The sequence below is a fragment of the Theobroma umbraticum genome, unplaced genomic scaffold, assembly GCF_002168275.2.
Source record: "Theobroma umbraticum cultivar Fairchild unplaced genomic scaffold, ASM216827v3 scaffold_81.0, whole genome shotgun sequence".
Classification (NCBI taxonomy): Eukaryota; Viridiplantae; Streptophyta; class Magnoliopsida; order Malvales; family Malvaceae; genus Theobroma; species Theobroma umbraticum.
This window is the reverse complement of record NW_018397268.1, coordinates 92,283-114,982: the sequence shown is the minus strand read 5'-3', so window position 1 is coordinate 114,982 and position 22,700 is coordinate 92,283. Positions and strand designations below refer to the sequence as shown.

Genomic DNA, 22,700 nt, shown 5'->3' with positions numbered 1-22,700 from the left:
GATTATGTAAAAGGTAGACTTACCTCTTTCTATAATTAAATTATGTGAGAGTTGTTTGCATTTTCAATTATCATGGTAAGAATCTATTCCGGCACATAAAGAGAAAAAGAAGTTGAATTAGGAGCAGCCCACGTTTCCATGGATCAGAAGAAAAACATAAAACAAAATCATAGCAACCCAACTGGCCTGCTAGCTAGCCTCATCAACCAGTTTGCTTGACCTCATCAAACTTGACTGGATCAGATAGTCTTTGACAAAGGTTAAAGATCAGGGCTGAGCTTCTTCAGAGAATTGGGCTGTAACCCTCTTTTATATCCATTCAAGCTTTTGGGCTTTTATAAAACGTAAGTCCACTTCATCCAAGATATGCTTCAACCATTTCTGCTTAACCAAAGTTAATGTTCATGTTGGCATCCCCTCCTCTTGTTTCCTTCTCATCAAAACTATCCAAGGATTGAAGTTTCAGGTAAGTGATTTGAGCTGACAGAAGTCAGCAAAATTCGCACATGAATATCGTGTCTTGCTTTTTGTTTCCAAAGTAGAATTCCTGGAACCAAGCCGCCTCAAAACCTGTTCATGTTTTAGGAAAGATGATAATCATCAATCCCCTCTAATCATTGATCATTGTCAAGAAACGTAAGCAATTGTAACTCTAATTAAGGAATAAAAATATGCTAGTGGGCAACCGGTATGATTAACAAGTCTTGAGCACCGCGAGTTGGACTTTGGACTTTTGATAATCTCTTTGGTTTATGAGAATGATTACAACATAAACCACAAAGAACAACTCTCCTGGAAACCAAACAAGTCTCCGCCTTTCAGGAAAGGCAAGGAAACTGCCGCGCAAGGACTAACCCTCTCTACGTGTCATGCTGTAGACCATGACGGCTTGTACTTATCCGGTTATCCCCTTTGCCACTAGCCACTTGCCAGCCTGTTTTGGTCTTTATCTTTTCTTTTCTTTTTCTTATTTTTTTACTGGTAGAAACTTTCTTTCCTGGCTATTGATCACAGACTTCAAGGGCACAGTGAAAGTAGACAAAACACCCGGAAAGGGAAATATAAAGAAAAATCTTTTAGTAACACCTTGACAGTGTTACAGACAGTCGCAGAAAGAAAGCACACAGAGCCCAAAAGATTCCTGGACGTAGTGCAGTGCAGCCGTGCACTTTTGTCATACGTGGGGCATCACATCTTACTCTTACTTTAAGATCTAAGGGAGTGTCCTTTCCTGTCAACAAGAAGCCTAAAGAAAGAGAAAGAAAGTGAATTGAAGGGACGGAGCTATGCTCTCCTATGCAGCAAGGGCAGAGAAAAAACAGGTGGCTTCAATCACTCACATGGGTGGGTGCTGGTGGGGAGGACCCACTTACAACCTGGCACTTTGATAAATATACTTACTAGTAAAACATGAGTGGGTCCCAGCCCCAGTGTCAGCCACCCATGTGACGTTGTGCCTTTGTGGCCCTTCCTGTTTCCCCTCAAAGAGTGGCCAGATCTCAACTCAAATAAAAGCCATTGCATGACCCCACCCTCTTGAATAATGCTTCCCCATTGCATTCTTACAAAGTGACAACTTTCTTGTCCTGGCGGTAAACAAATAATAAAGCTTGAAAAAACACACAGTAGAGCAAAGAAAGCAAATCAGATTTAGAACCCTTTTTTTTTTTTTGCCTTCTTTCTGATTTTCCGGTGCTTTTGCTAGTAAAATTTTTCTCTTTCTATCTGTCTCATAGTCTTATGGGGTTGACACTGTGTGGCAACTGGTTACAAAATAAGACCAAATACACAGGGTACACTTTGAACTGAGATTCGACTAATGTCTGTAACCCTTTCCCTCCTATCCCTCCAGGCAGATCCCCATCTTTTGCCCTACAGGGCAATTCATTACAATTTGAATTTACCATTGTTCCCTGCTTCTGCTTTGATGCTGTTCAGAAAAGATTTTTGATTATACCCTACCAAACATAGACTAACTAAAGAACTAAATATGGGCTTTTCCTTGTGTCTTCCAGGGAAACCATCAGTGCTGGAAAAAAGGAGGGAGGGGAAAGAAATTACAGTTCAAGGGGAGTTACAACTACACATTGACTGTGTGATCCTTTTTGTTTTCTTCTGTGCTTTTTACCTGTGGTCCAAACTTCAACTACTGAAACAATAGATAACAATATTACAACAAAAGAAAGGAATGGCTGACCCACTTCCTTCAATGCCTTTTACGTATGCATTTTGTATGGTAGTAAGTAGTATAGTATTTCATGACGATGATGACGATGGTTGAGGGTTCGGATTGTAGTGGCGGCTCTCTACATATCTCTGATGTGATTTTTTGTTGTTTGGTTATACTTTCAAGCTTCCTGTAAAGATAAGTTATCCTCGTTAGAAAAACCAAAAACATGATTTTGAAAGCATATAAAAGCAAAACAGAAATAATGCATTATGGAAAAGAATCCTAAGCCATTCATTTTACCTTAAGCACAGGAAGCTAAATTCCAACAGGGCAAGTCGGGCCACCAGTGCCCGCATACATACCAATGGTCCCAGGTCCAGACGAGAACCTGAATTGAGAGGCACAAGTCAAGTTACAAATCGATTATAGAGAATACGTTTATAACCGTAATGATAGTATTGTTGAATCGACAAGAGTGGCTTTCGTAGTGACAATAATATACCTGGGCATTTGGCAGTTGTAGGAGTTGAAGGATGCCAAGTCTAAGGCATTATTTGCAGGTAGTAAGGTTGAAGAAACCCAATTACTGTTAACAGAAGAAGCCGTGACTGAAGCATCCTTATCCACATCAGCATTGGAGAAAGCTGGCAAGTACTCTCCAGAGCATTTTGTAGGAGATGCAAAAGGACTATCTGGAAGGTTGTGCTCCAAACTGCATTTAGTTACAAAACATGTATAAATTTACAATAGATAGGCTATTTGATCATCCCCGCACCAGAAATCAAACCATACAGATCACTGAAATTAACTAAATAGAAATTGCACGCAAATCTAAGCAAAAACAACATATTTGCCTTTCTCTGGGTTTAGTCCTGATTTTAATATGAATGCACAAAGTTCCACTAGTTTGTATACTTTTCTAGCAGATCACCGTTTTCACAATGAGGGTCTCCTTGCCACTACCATTCTCTTCAGTACTGGCTGATTCTTTACCAGCAGCATTTGCAGTACCGGCTACTTGTTTCTCGGGAGCAGTGACAGATATAGCGGGCACAGGGCTTGAACAATTCTCTGCAATGGGAAGATTGCAAGTCAATTCCTTTTAACAGTATCAAGTGCCGATTCATATGCACTAGGCAAAGTATCACTGGACGATTGATTCTGATATTTGAATGGAAAGGTGTACCTTGTGGAGCTTCTTGACTATTGTGAAATTGAGGAAGCACAAGGGACTGGCTGAACAGGTTTGGTGAGTGAGTAGGTGAAGGAATGGGACTTCCACTAGAGAGAGCCCTGTGATGGTGATGCTTCTTGACATCAAGAAGTTGCAGACCCATCAACCTTCTATTTTGAAGCTCAAGGGCTTGCTGGAGATCAGCTTGCTCCTCCAATTTTCTCCTCCATAACATGTCCTGGGAATTGTAAATCATCCTTGCTCCTAATCGCACACATAGACATTATTAGGCATATACACCTCACATCGAAGATAAATGAACGACATTGTTGGTTCCTTGGCTTCTGCTTACCAAGCTGATGGTCAAATGGGTCTCTGGAATCAAGGCCAGTTGGAGTACCACAAGGAGAGAACTCTCCTCTCTCCACTTGTGGCGGCTGCTGCTTCCTGCAAAATAACGAGTAGCATTAAAAGATACAGTTTCACATCGGCAAGTCCTCCGAAAGTAGGATTATTAAGTGCGAGAGAGAGTGCCTGTACTTGTCTGGGACTTTTCCTTTCTCCTTGTAAGGCTTCACCAGAACCCGAGCGTCGCAAACAAAATGAGGATTGCCTTTAGCCAGAATGATCTTCACAGTCTCAGGATAAACGAAAGTAACAAATCCAAACATTCTCTTTTGTTGGTATGGTATCCTCACATCCTGAACCGGTCCATAAATACTTCAAGAAGAAACACTATAATTTTAGCAACAAAGGTGAATTTCCCCAACGGCATCAACATAGAACCTAAAAGTACAGTATTCAACAACAAAAACCTGAAATAATTTGACACATCCTCCTCTCTGAAAGTGCTATCAGCTGGGAAAGTCAAGTAGATCTGTCTTGACGCTGGATTTATCATTCCTGCTTCACCGTTTATGGAAAAACCGTTCCTTTCAAGCCTGGAACGGTTAAATTTGTTCATATCATCACCCATCATCAAAGCCGCTGCAGCCCTATAGTTTCAGTCAAAAGCGAAAATTTTAAAAATACTTCACGCCAAAGAACAAGTCAAGACTCCATCTTTACCAGCATACTAGATAGAACAAGGAGGAATTAATCACTATGTACCTCTGAGTATCATTTTGTTGCTGTTGAAGAAACAAATTCATGCACTTTGGGGAGTAAGGAAAAGAAGCAGAACCCATGAGCTGAGACACAGCAGCCAACCTTTGCTGCTGAGCGGATTTAGATCTAAGTAACTCATGGCACTGGTCCATCATCTCAACCTTGTTAGGTGACCCAACCATGGCAGTACCATCTGCACCAGCAACCATTGAACCAGACTCCCCGAGCGCACCATGGATAAATCTGCAATTATTCCCATTTTTACAGTACCCTCTAGCAAAATACAAGCAGGGTCTCCACCCAAACCCTGAAGCCGGGTCATCAGCTCCCAAAATATCGCTCACAGAGCTACTCTTCCTGTGAAAAGAGCTTCCCCAATACGAGGGGAAACCCATGGTGTCAGTGCTGCCACAACCAGTAGCAGCTGAACTTGAGGATAAGTCAGCTGCTTGTGAGTAGAACAAATCATGGTTTTTGGGGTTAAGATTTGGTGAGCCTTCATTGAGAAAAGATAGTTGGTCTTGAAGTTGAAACTCATCAATAATATCAGTAGCTCCTCCATTTCCATAGAAGGGTAAAGACGAAGGATTTAAAGACCCACTGCTCGGACTGATCAACTCGTCATGATTAGGAAGATCAGATAAAGCACTCCAAGATGAACTACCAGAAGATGTAGAAGGGTTGGTAGGGATCGCGAGAGAGGGTGGAAGATTGACTCCAGCACCGTTCCCTAGAAACCTGGAAGCAGATGAGCTTTGTCTTGAAACAGTAACAGGATTTGGGTTGTTTGCAAGAAAAGGAGATGGAGATGATGGAGTTGAGGGTGTAGTAGGAGAGTTAGTGGGAAGACCAAGCTCTTTTTTTGCCTTGAGAACTACTGAGTGAACTAAAGCTTCAGGTCCAAAGGCTAAACGAATCATCTCCTTCTCGCCGTGATCTTGAATGAGCAGCAGACCATGATTTTGGAAGCATTTTCTGGTTCTAAGTTTTGGATTTTGAGAACACAATTCTGGTTGCTTCATAACCATCCATAATGGAAATACACCAACCCCCAACACTCTCCAAATAATGTTTAGTTGCTGTATACTTTTACTTTCCTTCTTTGATTTTGATTTTTGAGAGAGTGCGTAATTTAGTGTTTTGAGTAAGCTCTTTACAAGTAAAACTTCTTTCTCAACCACAAACTCTACCTATTAACTTGTGACCAGTTAGCAGCAGTGCAGTGTCTCTCTTATCCTTCCCTCTTTCTCTTATTCCTGCCAAAAAAATAAAACAGCCATGAAAGAAACGTAAAGAAGATAAATTTATAGAAAAGAAGGGAAAAGAAAGCGTCAAAAGGAGTATTCCCGTGTGGAGATTTAAAAGGAAGAAAATATGGTGGTTGAATTTCTTTATAAAGCAAACATGAGCAAAAGTTGCAGTGGCCAAAGAAGAAAGAGCAACAACCCTACTCCTTTTTCTCCTTCATTTTCCTTTATGGAGAGAACTGAGAAGAGAGAGCTTCCTAGCCCCTTTCCCTTCTCACCGTTTCTAGTAATTAAATTTGAAAAAACAGTTTTCAGGTAGGGGAGTACGGGCTTACCCATATAAGAGAGGATAGATTGTGATTTTTAGGGACTTTGGCCTTTATCTTTCTCTTCTGACGAGATGACTAGCAAAAGGGTTAGAAAGGGCTCAAGTCTACTGTTTCTGTCTCTGAATTTGAGCTTTCAGCTTTCAAACTTACTACAAAAGCCAAACCACCGCCTTTCTTTCAAGCCTGTGAGCATCAGCAGCAGCAGCAGAGGTACCATCAATTGCTTCACTGCTGCTGCCGGTTTTGGGTTCTGGAGCTATTTTGAGCAGTCAAAGCTGAAGGCTTTGGAGCTCTCAAGTCTTGCCTCCGTCTCTTGGAAATTTCTTTCTTTTTATCTCTCTCTCTCTCTCTCTCTCTCTCTGTTCTTTGAAGTTATAAGTAAAAAACAAAGAAAAGAAAAGAAAAGAAGGGTAAGTGGCAGTGAGAGAGTGTGTGGGGAGTTGGGGTTATTCGAGTGGATCCAGATCTGCGCTTCAAATACTGCACGTTCTCTTTCCTCAATGCCCTCGCTCACTTAACGCTACTTTTATTAGTCCTTAACTCTTTCATCAGATTAAACTCCCACAGTGACCTTTTCCCCTTTATCTTCCCTCCTCTGCCATTGTTTCTCAGTCTCAACTTGATGACAGTAATAATTAACTAAATGAATGCCTGCAATACTTGTTAACTGATATTTGTAAAAAAAAGTTTTTGTAGAATACCCGTTAATCATATTCATACCCTCGCTTACTAGTATACTAAAAATAATGAACACATACAACATTAAGAATTGAAGACACTGATCTACTCCACTGCTGTCCTTCTGGAAGAGTACAATACGCCCCAATGGGAAATGAGATTGGGGGGACCCATTCGGGAGGATGATGATTGGGGGGTGAAGGGCAAGCGCTGTCCCTTTGCCCACATCGGGAGCACCATGTTCATGTGGGTGGGAGTCAAATGCCTCGGCCATTCTCCAATCGATAATCGATTTCGATTGCTCTCCACAAAAGGAAAAGTCCTACCCTCTCTCACTACCTTTGCCAAAAATTCCATCTGCTTTTTCGGTATAAAAGCAAAAAGCAAAATCTTAATAATTTATATGTCTTACTACTAGTAGCCCTTTATTTGGAAGTAAAATTTAACACATCAACTCACTAGTAATCTGCATTGGAATTGGTTGAGTCTGTGCTGTTGGCTAGAATGATACTACAAAGAAAGAAAACTTGGTTTTGAGGCATTTGTTATGAACGTTCCTGCAACACATGCCACCCTCTCCTTTTTCCCCTCCGAAGGGTTTCTTCTTCTTGCTGACTCCCCTCAAAAATAATTGTTATTAGAGTCTGAAGGATTGATGATTATGGTAGCAGATAGTAATGTCCAAACATGTAAAGAGTAAGAAAGGGAGGCAAAAGAGTTTTGCTGTTTTTGATGGCAGAAAATAACAAAAGGGAGAGGCAAAGGCTCCCTTGTAGTAGCAGTAGCAGTAGTATTTTTATGAGGTAAGGGTTTCCTCCCTCCTTTCTCATCAATTGTCTGTTTATGAGATGAGACGCCCCCACAAGGCCACAAACAAATAAATGATGACTGAATCTCTTCAAGGACCCCAACCCCATCTCACTCCTCATTATAATTCACAGCGCATATCTCAATTATTCACTCACTTTTCTTCACCGTTTTAATGTTTATTACTGTATGGTATGATGTGTACAGAGAGAGAGAGAGATCATTGCTTCTTGGGGGTTTATGCCACTTGCCACCACCCTTCCACCAGTTCCCAATCCCCATAGAATGATAGGTGATAGATGATGAACAACGGAACATTGAGCAAGAACAAGAAAAGAAAACTGGGAAAATATTGAAACCTGAAAAAGCATCATGGCATTCATGATTCATGATCAGGGTTTAAGAGGGAAACTACAGTGCTCCCACATGGGGGTGTGGGTCTGGGCACCATTATTATTCTCCTTTTTTATGCATTCATATAGCTATATTTACCAATGTGGATGCTAATCATTTACATTCATTATTCATATCATCCAATCTCTCCTCTTTATTGTCAACGTAATTGTTTCAACTTTGAAACTTCACCTTGTTAATAATCTCATCTGCTGAAAATTTTCAAAACGTAGTACTCCTCCTTTTTCCGCATATGCATAAAGCTTTTGTCCTTACATCACTTCTTTCAAAGACCATGGTTCCATATTCCACAAAACAGAAATACATTAACTAAAGTGGAAAGATGCTTTGGCGGTGTTAATCACATGCTTAGCACTGCGCGTATGTGCATACATATGAGTAGAAAGTTGGTTTTGTCTATAAAGTAGTATTAGGGTGAATGGGGTGGTCAGATAATATATCAATTATCAAGTTGTTCCCCTCTCTCTATCATTGCAAATTTACAAAAGTGTATGGGAAAAGGGGACTATTCATAGTGGACGCAATCAAAGCACCTTTGAAGAATTGGCAGTCATGGAATATTTTGAGGCTACTGTTTGTTGCTGTGTAAAAGAGATATATATATGTGGATGTGTCTGATCTCACCACGTTTCCGTTTCCCTCCTTTTCTCTTACGCTGAGGCAGTGAAGTGAAAAATCATTTGCAACTCATGTAGATAGATAAGATTAGATGCTGTTCCTTTCCCGAACTGGGGTCCGGAACCCTGAATAATCATGATTGTGACCTAAGTCAGGTGGAAATCAGCAGAAATACTAGTGTCATCGATCATTTATAATGGCAATATCATGTTGAAACCCTTCCCTTAAAGGAAATATCATTGCCACTCTATAAATCCCCCTACTCAAATTCAACTCAGACTCACGTACGTTTCTTCAAGATATGGAGGACTGACCATGAAACCAAACAACATCATACAAATTTGGAAGGTTATTGATTCTCAACAACCTTTGGCTCCCTCTTGACTAGGAAAATAGGTGTATCACGACCCACATTACTACCAAACTGCAATGTTATTATTTAATCAAATTCCAAACGAAAGCACATTTTGCTAAACCCCCTACGAACAATATGCTCAAGAAATGCCTTGTGAGATTAGGACTTTGATTATTTGAGCTAGAGTACTGTTAAGGCAAACATCTTACCAAGTTGGTGGCCTGTCTTGGTGAAATTTAGTGATTGGTTAAAACATGATAAAGAAATTTCAATAATAGAAGCAATATGACCCATAATTTTCATTTTCGAGTCCTTTAAAGAAAAAGTATCACGTAATAACATTAACTTGAGTGACGATTGACATATAATTTAACTGAAATCATTAGCGATGCTAATGATTTATTAAGCACACTTTTCTAAGAGGGGGTAAATTGTAATCACATAGATTACTTACCCTAGGTAGCAAAAGGATTAACTGCTGCTTTGTACAGCATTTTATGATTAAGATACGAAGCTTAAGCTAGCCACACAATTTGCTCAATTATGGAAAGGAAGAAAAGAGACATGGCCCCAAAAGTTACACTAATGCCAACCTACCAACCAGAGAGAGAGAGAGAGAGAGAGAGGAGGAGGTTAATCCAACTAAAGCAATAATCAGAGGGTAACAAGAGGTGGGCAGTCCCTACAACAAATGAAAATTTGAAATAGAGACATGAATTTGTGTTCCCTAGGAAAACAACTTTGTGAAAAGATGGGGGGAGTAGGCATTTGCTTGGATTTGCAAGAAGTCTATAAATGGAGAGGAGCTTTGTGTCGAACAAAGATACCTTGTCTGCCCCTTAATCACGATACCAAATGCAATCAGGCTTTTAATTTTCAGGCTCACTACTGTCTGCTTGATTGTTTCCCTGCCTTTGTGCAAAGCTTTTCTTTTTATCTAACCTTAGCTTGTTGCTATGGTCTCAAGTTAAACAGTGTTGTCTTTGCACGCTCCTCTGCACGTGTGGTGTCATGCATGGTTTCCAACACCTTTCGGCTGTTGTCCTCGCTTCACATGTCCTGTGAGAAAGAGATGATCATTTTCTTTTCTTTCTTGCTTTTTTGTTCCAAGTAGAAAGAGATCATTTCACACATGCATAAAGGCCTTCTTTTTTTCTTCCTTTTATGCAACACGAGAACCTCATTACTAAAAATCAGAGTTGCTTCTGTTAATGTTACCCCCTTTTGCTTGGCTTGTTCTTCACTTGTTGAGAATTGCATAAACCATTCATTAGCATTGAAGCTGTCTTTCTTCTCGAAAATGATTCCTCATGACTTTGGGATTCTTACCAATTTTTGATATTAAAACTTGCTATTTATATACAGGAAAACATGGACACCAGGAAAGGCATGCACTGAAACAAAAAGGATGGGCAGTTTTATTTAACTTCTCGATTCACTTAAGCGCAATAATCACAGTAAACAGAAAAGCAACTCAAGATGTTACAGTGTAATTAATTTGGCAAGCCAATGGTTGGGTTCATATATATATATATATTCTGCAAATATTTTTGTTTTCCATGTTATGCAAAGTCGTCTCCTTTCACCATGCTAGCTACTTTATGTATAAAATAAAAAACTTGAAGAAAAGGATGCAGCTGCTTTGTTTTCCCAAATAAATACGTTATGGCCCAGCGCCAGCTCCAGCGGCCACCTCCACTCAACACTTGCCTGTTTAAACTTTTCTTTCCCTCTTCTTTGGTCAATGATTGGATAGGAAATAAATTTGGACCATTATGTTCCATCAAAAGCAGAAAAAAAAAAAATATAACTATGATGAACCACACCACACCCCCTCCGGTTACTTCCATGTTCCCACCCTGATTAATATCTTCATTTTGCTAAAAAAAAAAAAAAAACCAAGCCCCTCTCTTTCCTTATTTCACATTGACAGAAACCACAGTATACTTAGCCTTGCATGCAATCATTCATGAATTGTAATATGATCATCATGATTCTTTTGAAAATCAATATCATCCTCATGATCATCTTCAAGTAGAGTAAAACAACCAATGAAAAATGGAAAAGAAAAGGTACCTTCATCTCATTTTATTATAAAGATTAGGAAGATGTATACCAAGGAATGTGGGAGAATACCTTTTGTTTTGAAGCAGTAATGAGGTGGCTACGTGGACGTTCCATTAGGTTGAAGCGTAAATGACCATGTTATATAGTACACTGCTATGTCGTTTTCATTTTTTCTTTCAATTTATCTAGTCATTTATTTTTGAGAAATGGCATGCAAATTTAGAATCTTTCAATTATTAAACTTGATGGGTTCATCATACTAGTTTTTCTTATCCAAAAATGGCTTTGTTCTCGGTGTTGCGTTGAGAGTTCATTACTACTAATTACTATGAATATAGGATTTGGGGAGGGGAGGAAGCATTAAACTACAATATACGACTAGCAACATTGGTTGGGGGGCTTGAGGAATCTTGTCTCTGAATCATGAAATATTATGATATGATTAAAAAAATAATAGTACAATACAAAAGAAAAGACAAGCCGAGAATCGAGATATTAAAAGAACAAGGGAGGAAACTTGGAAATAAAAATAGGGCAAGGAGAGACAGAAGGACGGAGGAGGAACAGGATAACCCATGTGGCCTCCTGTGCTGCCTGATTTGTCTTGAAATGAAATGAAAGCCCCGTATACATATTTATTTCTACTTTGTTTTATTTTTAAAGGCAAATGGGGGAAGCAGTGTGAGCATGAATGATTTGGATGCATGGGACCCCTCACTGCTTCGTTGGCCAAATTGCCCATTCAATGAAGTCAGAGAGAGAGGTTGGCTCAGCTTTCCTTTGCTGGATGTGACTCTGCACTGTTCAACCTGTCTGCTTCTTCTGCTTTTGTGGTCTTTTTTTCCTTTATAAATCCCCTCTGAAATGTTACTTATCTTATGCAGGAGTATCGATTCACTATGAGTACTAGCAGGTAAGACTTCTTAGGAAGAAAATGATTGTTCACAACTCTTTGATTTGGGTCCATATTTCGCCAATAATAACTTAAATTAAGTCCAATTTTTGGTCTAAACTTCTTTTCAGGTCAGACATCCCGGATGACGCTTGAAAGCGAGAGAGGCTTTCGTCCTCTTGTTGCGTGAGTGATTTCTATTAAAAGGCCTGGTTTCATACGATGGTAAAATGCAGACCGTAGTCGGCCCTAACCTGAACGGAATTGGGTCCAAATACGAAGGCACTATCTGATCCAGCTGCATCTCCTCTTCGAAAACGAAGAGAGTTGGGCCCAATTAACTTGTGTTTTCTGATAAGCGCACAGTCGGCCTCCTACAACATGTATGCAGTCCAATTGTCCATAGCGACAGAGATGCTGCCATGCTTTTACCTACTTCTTCAACTACCCTTGACTTAAAAGAAAATTATCAATTTCATTTGCTAGTCAAAAGAACTGGTATGGAAACTTGAATCTTGCACGACCTTTCCTTTTATAATCAATTGACAGCATGCAAGAATGAAGTAAGATAACAATATGACCTATCAACAACAATTATCCAGCAAGCAGGGAAGACAAATTTTAACTGCACTATTATGCTATTCCATGTGATTTCAAAAGGAGCAGCAGTGTAAATATTTACATGCTAGTACTAGTATTATATAAGCTGTTAAAAGATCAAAACAAGATGTTATGTTCTTGACTCTCGGTTACATGGTTCCGTCAGGCTAAAGTTGTAGTATTCAGGCATGTGATACATATGCATTTACGGTGGTAATCAACCTAACAAACACTCCTCGCATTGTTATTCTATATACCAGGGCATGTAATGCTATGCTTGCATAATGAGCATACTGGAAAAGACCTGGACAGACTTTTTATGGATGAAGATCAAATATATGGAGACTTACAAATGAGCTCTTCCCTTGCAGTTACTCATCTTGGGGTGCACATGACACCAAGATTTTGACTGCGTTCACGTGGTGTCCTTCAACACTTCCATCTGATTTATGTTAGCTTGACAATTTACAATTGCAGGCTGACAGTTTCCTTCCCAGGATATATTCATTTTCTCGCTTCCACCAATGCTAGCCTGTGATGACGATCCTGCATGTGGATGGAAGCATGGCAAATCGGTCTGACATTGTAGACCGATTGACTCATCAGTAGATTGCAGCCCACAATCACCTTCCTTCAAAATAGTGGCATTGTTACACTGCTTTTGGAAGGGGAAAACACCCAGCTCACCATCAATCTTTGCTCTAAGGTCTACCAAAAGGCTTCTGAGCCTTAGAACCTCTGCTTCAAGTGTTGTCTGTCCTTGTAATTTTCTGACTAGTTGCTGGTTCAGTAAGCGCAATTTCTTAACTTCCTCTTCCAAATAAGCAGTATGTGCCTTCTTTTTCTCTCTATACTTCCGGACTGCTTCTCTATTCCCTGAAGGCCTCCTTGGTTTCAAACTAGAGCTGTTCTTATTGTTCTGGTGATCATCCTCTTCAGATGTAATAACTTGGGTATGTGTGTGGTAGCAGGTATGTGTATGTGCGGCATCAGGGCCAGGTGGGTTGCAAGTGTGAGTGTGAGTACATGTTCTGGTGTTCTTGAAGAATTCGTCAATTATTAAATCTACAGATGTTGAATCCTGAAAATTGCTAGATGAATCAGGGTTGGATAGTAGAACATGATCTGAAAGCTCTACCTCCCCATCATCCATGTTTCCGTTCATCCCTGGCGCTCCTAACAAAAGCTACTTACAGCTAAGCATCACAATTCAGAAGCGAGCGCACATCTGCAGGACAAGACTCTAACTTTTCATAAATAAGCGCCACCACTGCTACCAAGCAGCAATCTTTTTATGCAATGAAGCTAACTAATTAATTATCATACTAATTTATTGATAACAATATTAATTAATCGCGACGAAAAAGCAGGATTCCCACACCACAATCGATATGACAACTCGAGAATATATGCAAAGAAGCACAGGGCTTCCAATAAGAGAATCAATCGATTGTCCAGCGCATCAAGTGTCACAATCAAGAATATTAAGTAGGAAACAGCTTGAGATTGAAAAGCAGAGAAAAATCCTTAATGACTTCTAAGAGAAGTCGGTTTTTAACATACCAATAAAGCATGCTGTCTTGGCAATGAAAAGAAAACCCAGATGGAAACTGCTCACAAGAAGGTGATAAGAAGCATAAAGACAAGATTTTGACATAGAAATCAATCACAATCGAAAGCTGCAGAAGAAGAAGAAGAATTGTACAGGATCTGAGGGGAGGGGAGGAAAAAACCCAAGATGATGATGTGCATCAAAATAGGGATTACCTGATGTTTTTAGCAAGATGGTATGAGCATGATCATGATGGTTCAACTCCCCTGGCAGGCAGGCATTGTCAGGGAAGCAAAGGGGGCAACAAGTAAAAGCATTTCTGCCTCTGGTGTACTTTTCTATGCATTTTATCTGTTGGAAATAAGTTGTATAAGTCCACAAGACTTTTGACGTCGGCCTGCGTCATGCCTCGCAGTCAGGGACATTGTTTAACTAACCCCTTTTCATTTCTTTCTTGTCTGCTCGTTAAGTAGCCAGCTGGCACGATTCAACGCCATGCAGACTGCCTGCACTATTTCATTTCGCCTTCCCATTTTCTCGTAGATCCAAAGCTTAAGCTTACCACTTTTGTCCCTTTGGAAGCAGGAATTTTCCTTGGATAGGACAATGGCAGTTATATGTTGGCGGGTGGAGCTGGCTGTAAATGGGCCATGGAAAGACAGGATTAATGGACTCAATTGGGCTTAAAAATCGTCTAAGCCCATGTCGTCATAATGGTTTACTATATGTGGAAAGGGCAGACATTACAAGTCCAACTCAACGTCCAACCAACTGGTGTTTTTTTTTTTTATTTTATATTAAAATTTTGGAAAATTGAGACATCTCCTCCATTTTTTACTCCCACTGAATCGCTTCCAAGTTTCTTCTTCTACTTCCAAACTCCCTACTTCTTCTTCTTCTTCTTCTTCGTGGTGGTGGTGTTGTTTTGGAGCTACTGATTGCTGGACAAAAACGACATGTCAAACTTTTGGAATCAGACCCGAGCAGCGACGTCTCTGATCAGACGCCTTAAACGGAGCATCATCAATCCTACGGCTGTTGCTCGCCCGAAATGTTTTACAACGGCGGAGGGCCACCGTCCCAGCCTTGTCCATAAGCGCAGCCTCGACATCCTTCATGATCCTTGGTTCAACAAGGTGCTTTTTTTTTCTTTAAATCTTAGCTCGGATTCGAATGCTCAGTCCCCGATTTGAGTTTTCAAAAAGCTGATTTCGTTACTTATGCCCCTTTTTAGCTTCAATTAGCTACAGGAGTTCAGTTTTCTTATTTGGTTTAATGCGTTTGGTGTTAGGGAACAGCATTTTCCATGACGGAACGAGATCGTCTGGATCTTCGTGGCCTTCTTCCTCCGAATATAATGTCTCCTGAACAGCAAATTGAACGCTTCAGTAAGTTTTATTGATATAGGACTGGTGCTTATGCTGCTGAGCAATATGAAATCCTTCTATGTATGGATTTTGAATGATCAATCGGCTTTTGCTGACCATGATGGCACACATTGTTATGTCCATGATTTTCATATCGGTAATTCATTAATTAACAGTGGTTGATTTGAAGAGGCTTGAAGTTCAAGCTAGAGATGGACCATCTGATCCCAATGCTCTTGCCAAGTGGCGGATTCTTAATCGGTTGCATGACAGAAATGAGACCATGTACTATAAGGTAAATTCATTTTATGTTCTCCATGCTGATCTCTATAATGCTTTTAGAAGTTAGCTTTTAAAAGTTTCTCTTCTTCCACCTAATGATATTGTCTGTGTAGTTGTTGTTCATTCCAGCTAGTTGGAAAGAACAATATGTGATTCCTTTGAATTTGGATGTGTAGATTCTTTCTAATGATAAGATAACTGGTTATCAGAAAAACTCCTTTTCACCTCCTTAATGCTATAACACATTCTCCAATGTCTAACAAATGTTTCTATGAAATCCAATAACACGACTACTATCAGTCAAATGCCATTGTATTAATTACTTATTATACTTAGTTTCTTCTTCTGCTTTTTCTGAGTTTCATGTTGCTTCCATTTTTTGTTAATGGAATGACTCCATTATTCCTTCCCCATTAATTATTTCACTTTCGGTTCCCTATAAGCCATCTCCAATGCGATAACAACCATCTTTCCTACATTCTTACTTGAAATTAGCTTAAAGTGTCAAGAAAAAGAATCACTATGGCATGCTTTAGTGGCTTTACTTGTGCATATCTTTTCTTCAGAGTATGTAGTATGTATGCAGTGACTCTGTCATCTTCTCGATGATATATCTAAAGGATATTTATTTCTGACTCTGACAGGTTTTAATTGCCAACATTGAGGAATATGCTCCTATAGTTTACACTCCAACTGTCGGTCTTGTTTGCCAGAACTATAGTGGTCTGTTTAGGAGGCCTCGAGGAATGTACTTTAGTGCAGAAGATCGTGGAGAAATGATGTCTATGGTTTACAACTGGCCTGCTGATCAGGTCTGCATTACATATCAATGATGCAGTATATTGTAGAACTTCTTTCCTTAGTTGAATTGATCCCACTTGTGGAGCTATGTCCTCGATTGCTTTGTTGTGGCCCTGCCTGGTGATAAAATGAAATGGTTTTCTATGACATGCATATTTTAGTCCTATGCTTTAATACGGTTTTGACTTGTTATTTTGTCTTTTCTGTTTCTTTTGTGCACGGTAAAATATCCCTTTGCCTTTCGCTTTGTGGTGTATGGGCAGCATGTCTTTTCAATTTTGACTACCATCAGGCTCAATGGGCAACTTCTTGTGGAGAAATTAAATGTTGTAGAGCTGCTCTTGAATTTTGAAACTTAGACATCCAAGTTTGTTCTTTATAGATATTTGTTTTTGACTCAGTGATTACTTCATTCAGTTACCTGTAGTTCAAGTTCCGGCAACATAATTATTTGTCTTCGTAGTGCGACAAAATAATGCTGGATTCTTCTTCCTTTATCAGATCAGGTTTAGTATTAGCTTGCATGAATTTTGGTATCAGTATTTCAGAAACACTTTGGTTTTTTATGGAGACTAGTTTGCAGGTTGATAAGCTTCCAGTTTATTTATTTTGTTTTATTGAGTACAGGTTGATATGATAGTTGTTACGGATGGAAGCAGAATATTGGGTCTTGGAGACCTTGGAGTTCAGGGAATTGGAATTGCTATAGGGAAGCTGGATTTGTATGTTGCTGCTGCTGGTATCAATCCTCAGAGGGTATGTTATTCTTTTTCTACTCTTTTATTTTATATGCCAGAAGTTTTTATTACGTCGATGTTTATAATAGAAAACACAGAGTTTCCCCTAAAGATTGTCAGTCTATATGCCTGCATTTCAGATGCTGGAATAATGGAATAAGGATTTATATGATAACATTTGTAAATACTCAAGTTCTATATCCATTTTCTTTGGTTTTTTAATCTCCGTACTTCAGAGTAGCTTTACTTTCTGAAAATGATATGAGAGAGTTAGACTTGATTGTGTGTTGATCTTCATTGTTTGTGGGCTCATTGCAAGTCTCAGTCACTTAATTTTTTTGTTTTCAACCATTTTCTAATCTTATTAAATGGCAGTTCATATCATGCTAATTTTTGTGGTCTTGCCCAGCTTGACCATATACTGGGAATTTTACAAATATTTCCTCTGTTTTCTCCCTTGCATTAGGTACTTCCTGTCATGATTGATGTTGGAACTAACAATGAGAAGTTGCTTAAAGACCCCTTGTGTAAGTTTTCCATTATCCAATTTTGGGGAACCATAAAAAGAGAAATTATGAAGCTTTGACTTCTTGTTGTGATGCTTGTAGTCTGTGGCCTTACTAGCACTAGCCAATTTTCATTAGCTAGACATCTTGTACTTGCATGCTTTCTGAGTTAATTTTATGTTCTGCAAAAGAATGAAGATTACATATTTACATAATTTTTTGACAATAGATCTGGGGCTTCAACAACATCGTCTTGATGGTGATGAGTATATTGCCGTGATTGATGAATTCATGGAGGCTGTTTTTACTCGTTGGCCAAATGTGATTGTGCAGGTACATAGATATGTCTATCTTGTTAAACAGAATAATGTCTAGAATTAAATTGGAGTACCTTTATTTAAGAGATATGAGCAGATTTGGTTTTCTGCAGTTTGAAGATTTCCAGAGTAAGTGGGCCTTTAAGTTATTGCAGCGTTATAGAAATACATACAGGATGTTCAATGATGATGTCCAGGTAATTGAGATTTTCTCTTGATACAAGATAATCTATCATGTTGACTTGATTTATTAATGCAAAACATTCCATTTGTTGTCACCTGTTTCTTTGGATATCATATTTTAAGTTCTGTTTAAGCAATTTATAATGTATTCTTTCAAATGTTACTATTCCAATTTTATGTTCTAATTTATTCTTAGCCACTATTTGATTTATTTTATTGAGATTTAATTGCCTTTACATTCTGGCATAATTTCTATCAATTTACTAAGCAGGGAACAGCTGGGGTTGCAATTGCTGGTCTTCTTGGAGCTGTAAGAGCACAGGGGAGGCCAATGATTGACTTTCCGAAGCAAAAGATTGTTGTTGCTGGTGCTGGAAGGTTAGTTTTGTAGCTTACTCTGTGAGGCTAAGTTGTGGATTGTCATAATACCAATATTAGGGAAGAGATAACATGGCTATGTTAGATATTTATATATGTGATGGTTGCTTTTAGTGCTTAGACTGTTTCCATTGGTACCTGATTTACTAAATTCCTCACTTATGAACTGAAATTGGATTATAGCAAGTTAATTACTTTGTGCTAGATGTGTTTTCATTTGTTCTCCCTGTATGTCTGAAAAAAAAAAAAAGAAATGATTCCTCCAAATAAAAAATTAGAACTCTTTCTTGGCTTATTATTCATCTTACTCTATATGGAAGCTTTATATTGCTCATGCTTAAGATGGTTTGGTTGTTGGTTTGCTTGTGGCTGGATTTCTTCTCATTTTATCAGACATTTCCATAAATTTGTTGTATCTGCTGACTGATTTGTTTGCTATTTTTTGGTCTTTTTAGTGTTTTCCTGTGAAAACTAATACGGAAGACTCTGCATGCTAGTAGGAGATATTAGGGCTTGTTTGCATAATCTTTATACTGTTGCAGTGCAGGAATAGGGGTTCTCAATGCTGCAAGGAAAACAATGGCAAGGATGTTAGGAAATAACGAGACTGCTTTTGATAGCGCAAAGAGTCAATTCTGGGTTGTTGATGCCAACGTAAGTAGTATACTCCCTTAAAACTAAAGAATTTTTGGTTAGAGAGTTGTGCTTTTAAGGCCAATAGGTTTTTTTTCAATATTTGGGCATAGTTTTTCATCTAATATTTCATCCTGAAATTGGAAAGCTAATGAGAAGGTAGTGGATGGAGGAATATGCCAGGAAGATAGAACTGGTGAATTGGGCCATCAGCTACTTCCTACCATGTTATGACTTTGCCTTGCTTTCAAAAGGCAGGAACACTATAAGTAGATTAAAAGATGGCTAAAATAACGATATGATTGCATTCATTGTTATCAGTATCACAACACCATTTCTTGTGATGCCTTAAAGCTAAATAACCAGTTGATTATACAAGTTACATTTCTACACATTATAAAGTTATTTGTGGTCATTTTTACATTTTGCTGCTGTAGATTCTGGCTGTTAGAATGTGATGGCTTAATGTAACCTTTGCATAGTTATCTTGCCATGAGGAAGACCAAATTGCATTAGCTATACATTCTAATTAAATGTGTTGATTGGATCCAGGGTCTTATCACAGAGCAACGTGAAAATATTGATCCAGTGGCCCTGCCATTTGCAAGGAAAATCAAAGAAGCTGGTCGTCAGGGATTAAGGGAGGGTGCAAGTCTTGTGGAAGTGGTCTGTGAAATGCTAGCGCAGTAACACTTTTTCAAGTCAATATATTATAGTAGATTACAGTGTCATGTTATTTTCCATGTGTGAAATAATGGAGCCCTGTTGGCAAATGACTTTTGTCTCATTATGTTCTTTCCTGTTTTAGTTTTTACCTGCTTCTAAGTTGTGTCATAAGATATATTGTGATGTCTCCGTTTCTCTTTCCGAATTGTAAGACCTTTCTTTAATCTGACTAAACAGGTGGAGCAAGTGAAGCCAGATGTGCTTCTTGGGTTATCTGCAGTTGGAGGATTGTTCTCCAAAGAGGTATAAAGCGAATTTACATATCAAGCAATACATTGGCTCCTGCTGTTTAAGAGAATGATTGAATCTACGATCACAGTCTGAACATCATTTGTGTTAATTGGCAATTTAGCAGAATGTTAATTTATTTTTTTAGAATTAACAACTTTTTAGATCCTGAAGCCCTGTGATCATCCACCTTATTATGAGAATGTATTGCTTGTAAAGCAAAGATTCACTATTTGCATTTCCTTTTCCATATATTTAAATCTGAAGAAAGTGTTCAGATGGTATACTGTAAAATTTGGCAATTGGCTTCCAGATTGCAGAAGGAATATTTTTGAAATTTTAGACTTAGTTTTGTTCCTCAGAATCTATGCGTTTCATTAACCTTCTAGCCAAATCTATTTTGCCTGTCTTTTTGCAAATTGGGTAAAGTTTATTTTTTGTTTTAGGTGTTAGAAGCTCTTAAAGGTTCAACTTCCACTAGACCAGCCATCTTTGCGATGTCAAACCCTACAAAAAATGGTATAATTTTTTTAATTTTTTTGGGGATATAAGATTAGGGCCTTCCATATTCCATATTTGTAAACAAATTCGTTTTGATCTTTTATCCTTTTCTTTTTCTATTTATTACAGCCGAGTGCACCCCAGAGGAAGCCTTCTCCATTGTAGGTGACAACATTATATTTGCAAGTGGAAGTCCTTTTAGAGATGTTGATCTTGGTATGTGCCAAGGCTATATTATTAAACATAGTCCACATAGTATTCTTTTTAATTTTTGTAGTCCTTTGCAATTTGCTCACATGTGGGGCTGGTTTAAATATATTTTTGCTACCAACCTAAGCTCTGTTTATTATAAATGCCTGAACTTGTATAAGATTATAGCTGGTAATTGTACAAGCTGCTCATTTGTCACCTGAATTTCTATAGCATCTTGATTTTGATACAAGTTCTGAACATAAAATTTTTTCCCTAATATTCTCGAACGAGAGTGAAAGGTCTACTGATTGTAACTTTTGAACAATTTAGGAGATGGCCACGTTGGGCATTGCAACCAAGGAAACAACATGTATCTCTTTCCAGGGTCAGTTTTGCCAATTCATTTCATAAAGATGTCTTTTATTAATGTTTCTCTAATTAATCATTTCTAAACTTTCACTCATCTTTTATGCAGTATTGGACTTGGAACTCTTCTATCTGGTTCTAGGATCATTTCAGACGGCATGCTACAGGCTGCAGCAGAACGGTGTGTCTCATTTGTCTTTTGTTTTTGATAAATATATTTGTGAATGCTGAGTTCAGAATATTTCAACGGGCAAGGCAGTTACTGCATACCACTCGCACGGAGCTACTTCAAATTCTGCATGAAGAAATTTAGAGATTAGGATCTGTTTGTTATCACTTTCTAATCCTTTTAATTATGTTGCGGATTTTATGAGTTACTTACTTGTGGACCAAGTCCTGATTTATTGTAATATTTTATTAACTTACTAGAATTTTTTAGTTGCCCCAAATGGTATGCTAGTTTTGATGGGTGTACGCCAGGAGCTCTCTGATATAGGGACTTGGATAATTAATTGCTTAAAGAGGAAGATTTGGTGCTTAGCCACTGAATTGGAAACTGACTCGTGTTATGTTCAATTGACAAATGCAGTCTGGCTGCATACATGACTGAAGAGGAGGTTCTCAAGGGGATCATATACCCTCCAATATCTAAGTATGTGATGAGTGGCCTTTCTTTTTTGTCTTTCTGTCACCTGGCGAATGAAGTTAAGAGCTTTCAACTTAAAGCCGTTGGCTAAGTCTATAATTTTGTTTGTAGGATAAGGGATATAACAAAGGAGGTAGCTGCAGCAGTGGTGAAGGAAGCTGTAGAAGAAGATCTGGCAGAAGGATATCGTGACATCGATGCTCGAGAGCTCCAAAAAATCTGTCAGAGCCAGGTAATCTGGCAGTTGATCTGTAAATGTCCATCTTCCCATGTTTCCAGCACTGAAAAACTTGACAATGACAAACCTGTTTGTTTATATGCAGGAGGAACTTTTAGAATACGTGCAGAAGAGCATGTGGAGTCCAGAATACCCAACTCTGGTTTACAAGAAGGATTAGCCTGCCAGCCACCCACGCATGTTTTATCCATTCTAAAACATCCCCAGTCATAGATGTTGTGCACCAAATTATAAATCCAGCAGAGCTTGTGGTAAGCTAGTAATGCAAGAATGAAAGCATGCTTTCTTGGCACTTACACTGGACTAAACCTAGTACCAGCATCAATTCTTCTACTACATACTGATTTGGCTGGTCAGATAATTCATTGCGTGCAAGTATTGGCACCTATATTTCCAAGTTGCGTTGTAGATATAGATAAGTCTATTTTTAGATTCAAATGAGTGCACGATTTGCTTCTTCTAATCTGCATTGAACTGTTATATTGTCCAAAGGAATTTTGTTAATATGGGGCATGAAAACTAGAGATGGAAATTTCGCTGATGACAGAGAGAGAGAAGCTTCCAAGTTTGGGATGGGAACATTTATCAT

At 38.7% G+C, this 22,700-nt stretch overlaps 3 protein-coding genes across 3 annotated transcripts; 1 reads left to right on the top strand and 2 right to left on the bottom strand.

Moving 5' to 3' along the window:
* Positions 1-98: 98 nt before the first annotated feature.
* On the bottom strand, positions 99-6,494 carry LOC110424935 (zinc finger CCCH domain-containing protein 46-like). The gene is given in 13 exon segments (XM_021439652.2): positions 99-2,357; positions 2,471-2,558; positions 2,673-2,882; positions 3,086-3,119; positions 3,122-3,241; positions 3,357-3,608; positions 3,697-3,791; positions 3,879-4,064; positions 4,160-4,339; positions 4,455-5,409; positions 5,412-5,447; positions 5,450-5,707; positions 6,034-6,494. Coding segments are annotated over 11 exon segments (2,175 nt in total). The 5' UTR covers positions 5,484-5,707; positions 6,034-6,494; the 3' UTR covers positions 99-2,357; positions 2,471-2,485.
* A 4,937-nt stretch (positions 6,495-11,431) lies between these two features.
* Positions 11,432-14,625, bottom strand: LOC110424988 (basic leucine zipper 24-like). Its single transcript, XM_021439725.2, is given in 3 exon segments — positions 11,432-12,897; positions 12,900-13,701; positions 14,226-14,625. Coding segments are annotated over 2 exon segments (792 nt in total). The 5' UTR covers positions 13,624-13,701; positions 14,226-14,625; the 3' UTR covers positions 11,432-12,829.
* Positions 14,626-14,818: 193 nt separating this feature from the next.
* Positions 14,819-22,574, top strand: NAD-ME1 (NAD-dependent malic enzyme 1). Its single transcript, XM_021439721.2, has 19 exons — positions 14,819-15,146; positions 15,302-15,398; positions 15,554-15,672; positions 16,304-16,471; positions 17,088-17,216; positions 17,664-17,724; positions 17,933-18,036; positions 18,134-18,217; positions 18,475-18,581; positions 19,124-19,235; positions 19,767-19,880; positions 20,118-20,183; positions 20,615-20,687; positions 20,799-20,885; positions 21,192-21,246; positions 21,337-21,408; positions 21,817-21,879; positions 21,985-22,105; positions 22,197-22,574. Exons 1-19 carry the CDS (start codon positions 14,967-14,969, stop codon positions 22,269-22,271), a joined length of 1,887 nt encoding a protein of 628 aa, XP_021295396.1. The 5' UTR covers positions 14,819-14,966; the 3' UTR covers positions 22,272-22,574.
* Positions 22,575-22,700: the final 126 nt, after the last annotated feature.

Excerpts from the sequence above, each read along its gene's own strand:
- NAD-ME1 (XM_021439721.2), top strand. The coding sequence starts at position 14,967 with ATGTCAAACTTTTGGAATCAGACCCGAGCAGCGACGTCTCTGATCAGA. Across the intron at positions 21,409-21,816 it reads CTACAGGCTGCAGCAGAACG|TCTGGCTGCATACATGACTG; the intron begins GTGTGTCTCATT and ends TGACAAATGCAG. Across the intron at positions 21,880-21,984 it reads ATATACCCTCCAATATCTAA|GATAAGGGATATAACAAAGG; the intron begins GTATGTGATGAG and ends TTTTGTTTGTAG.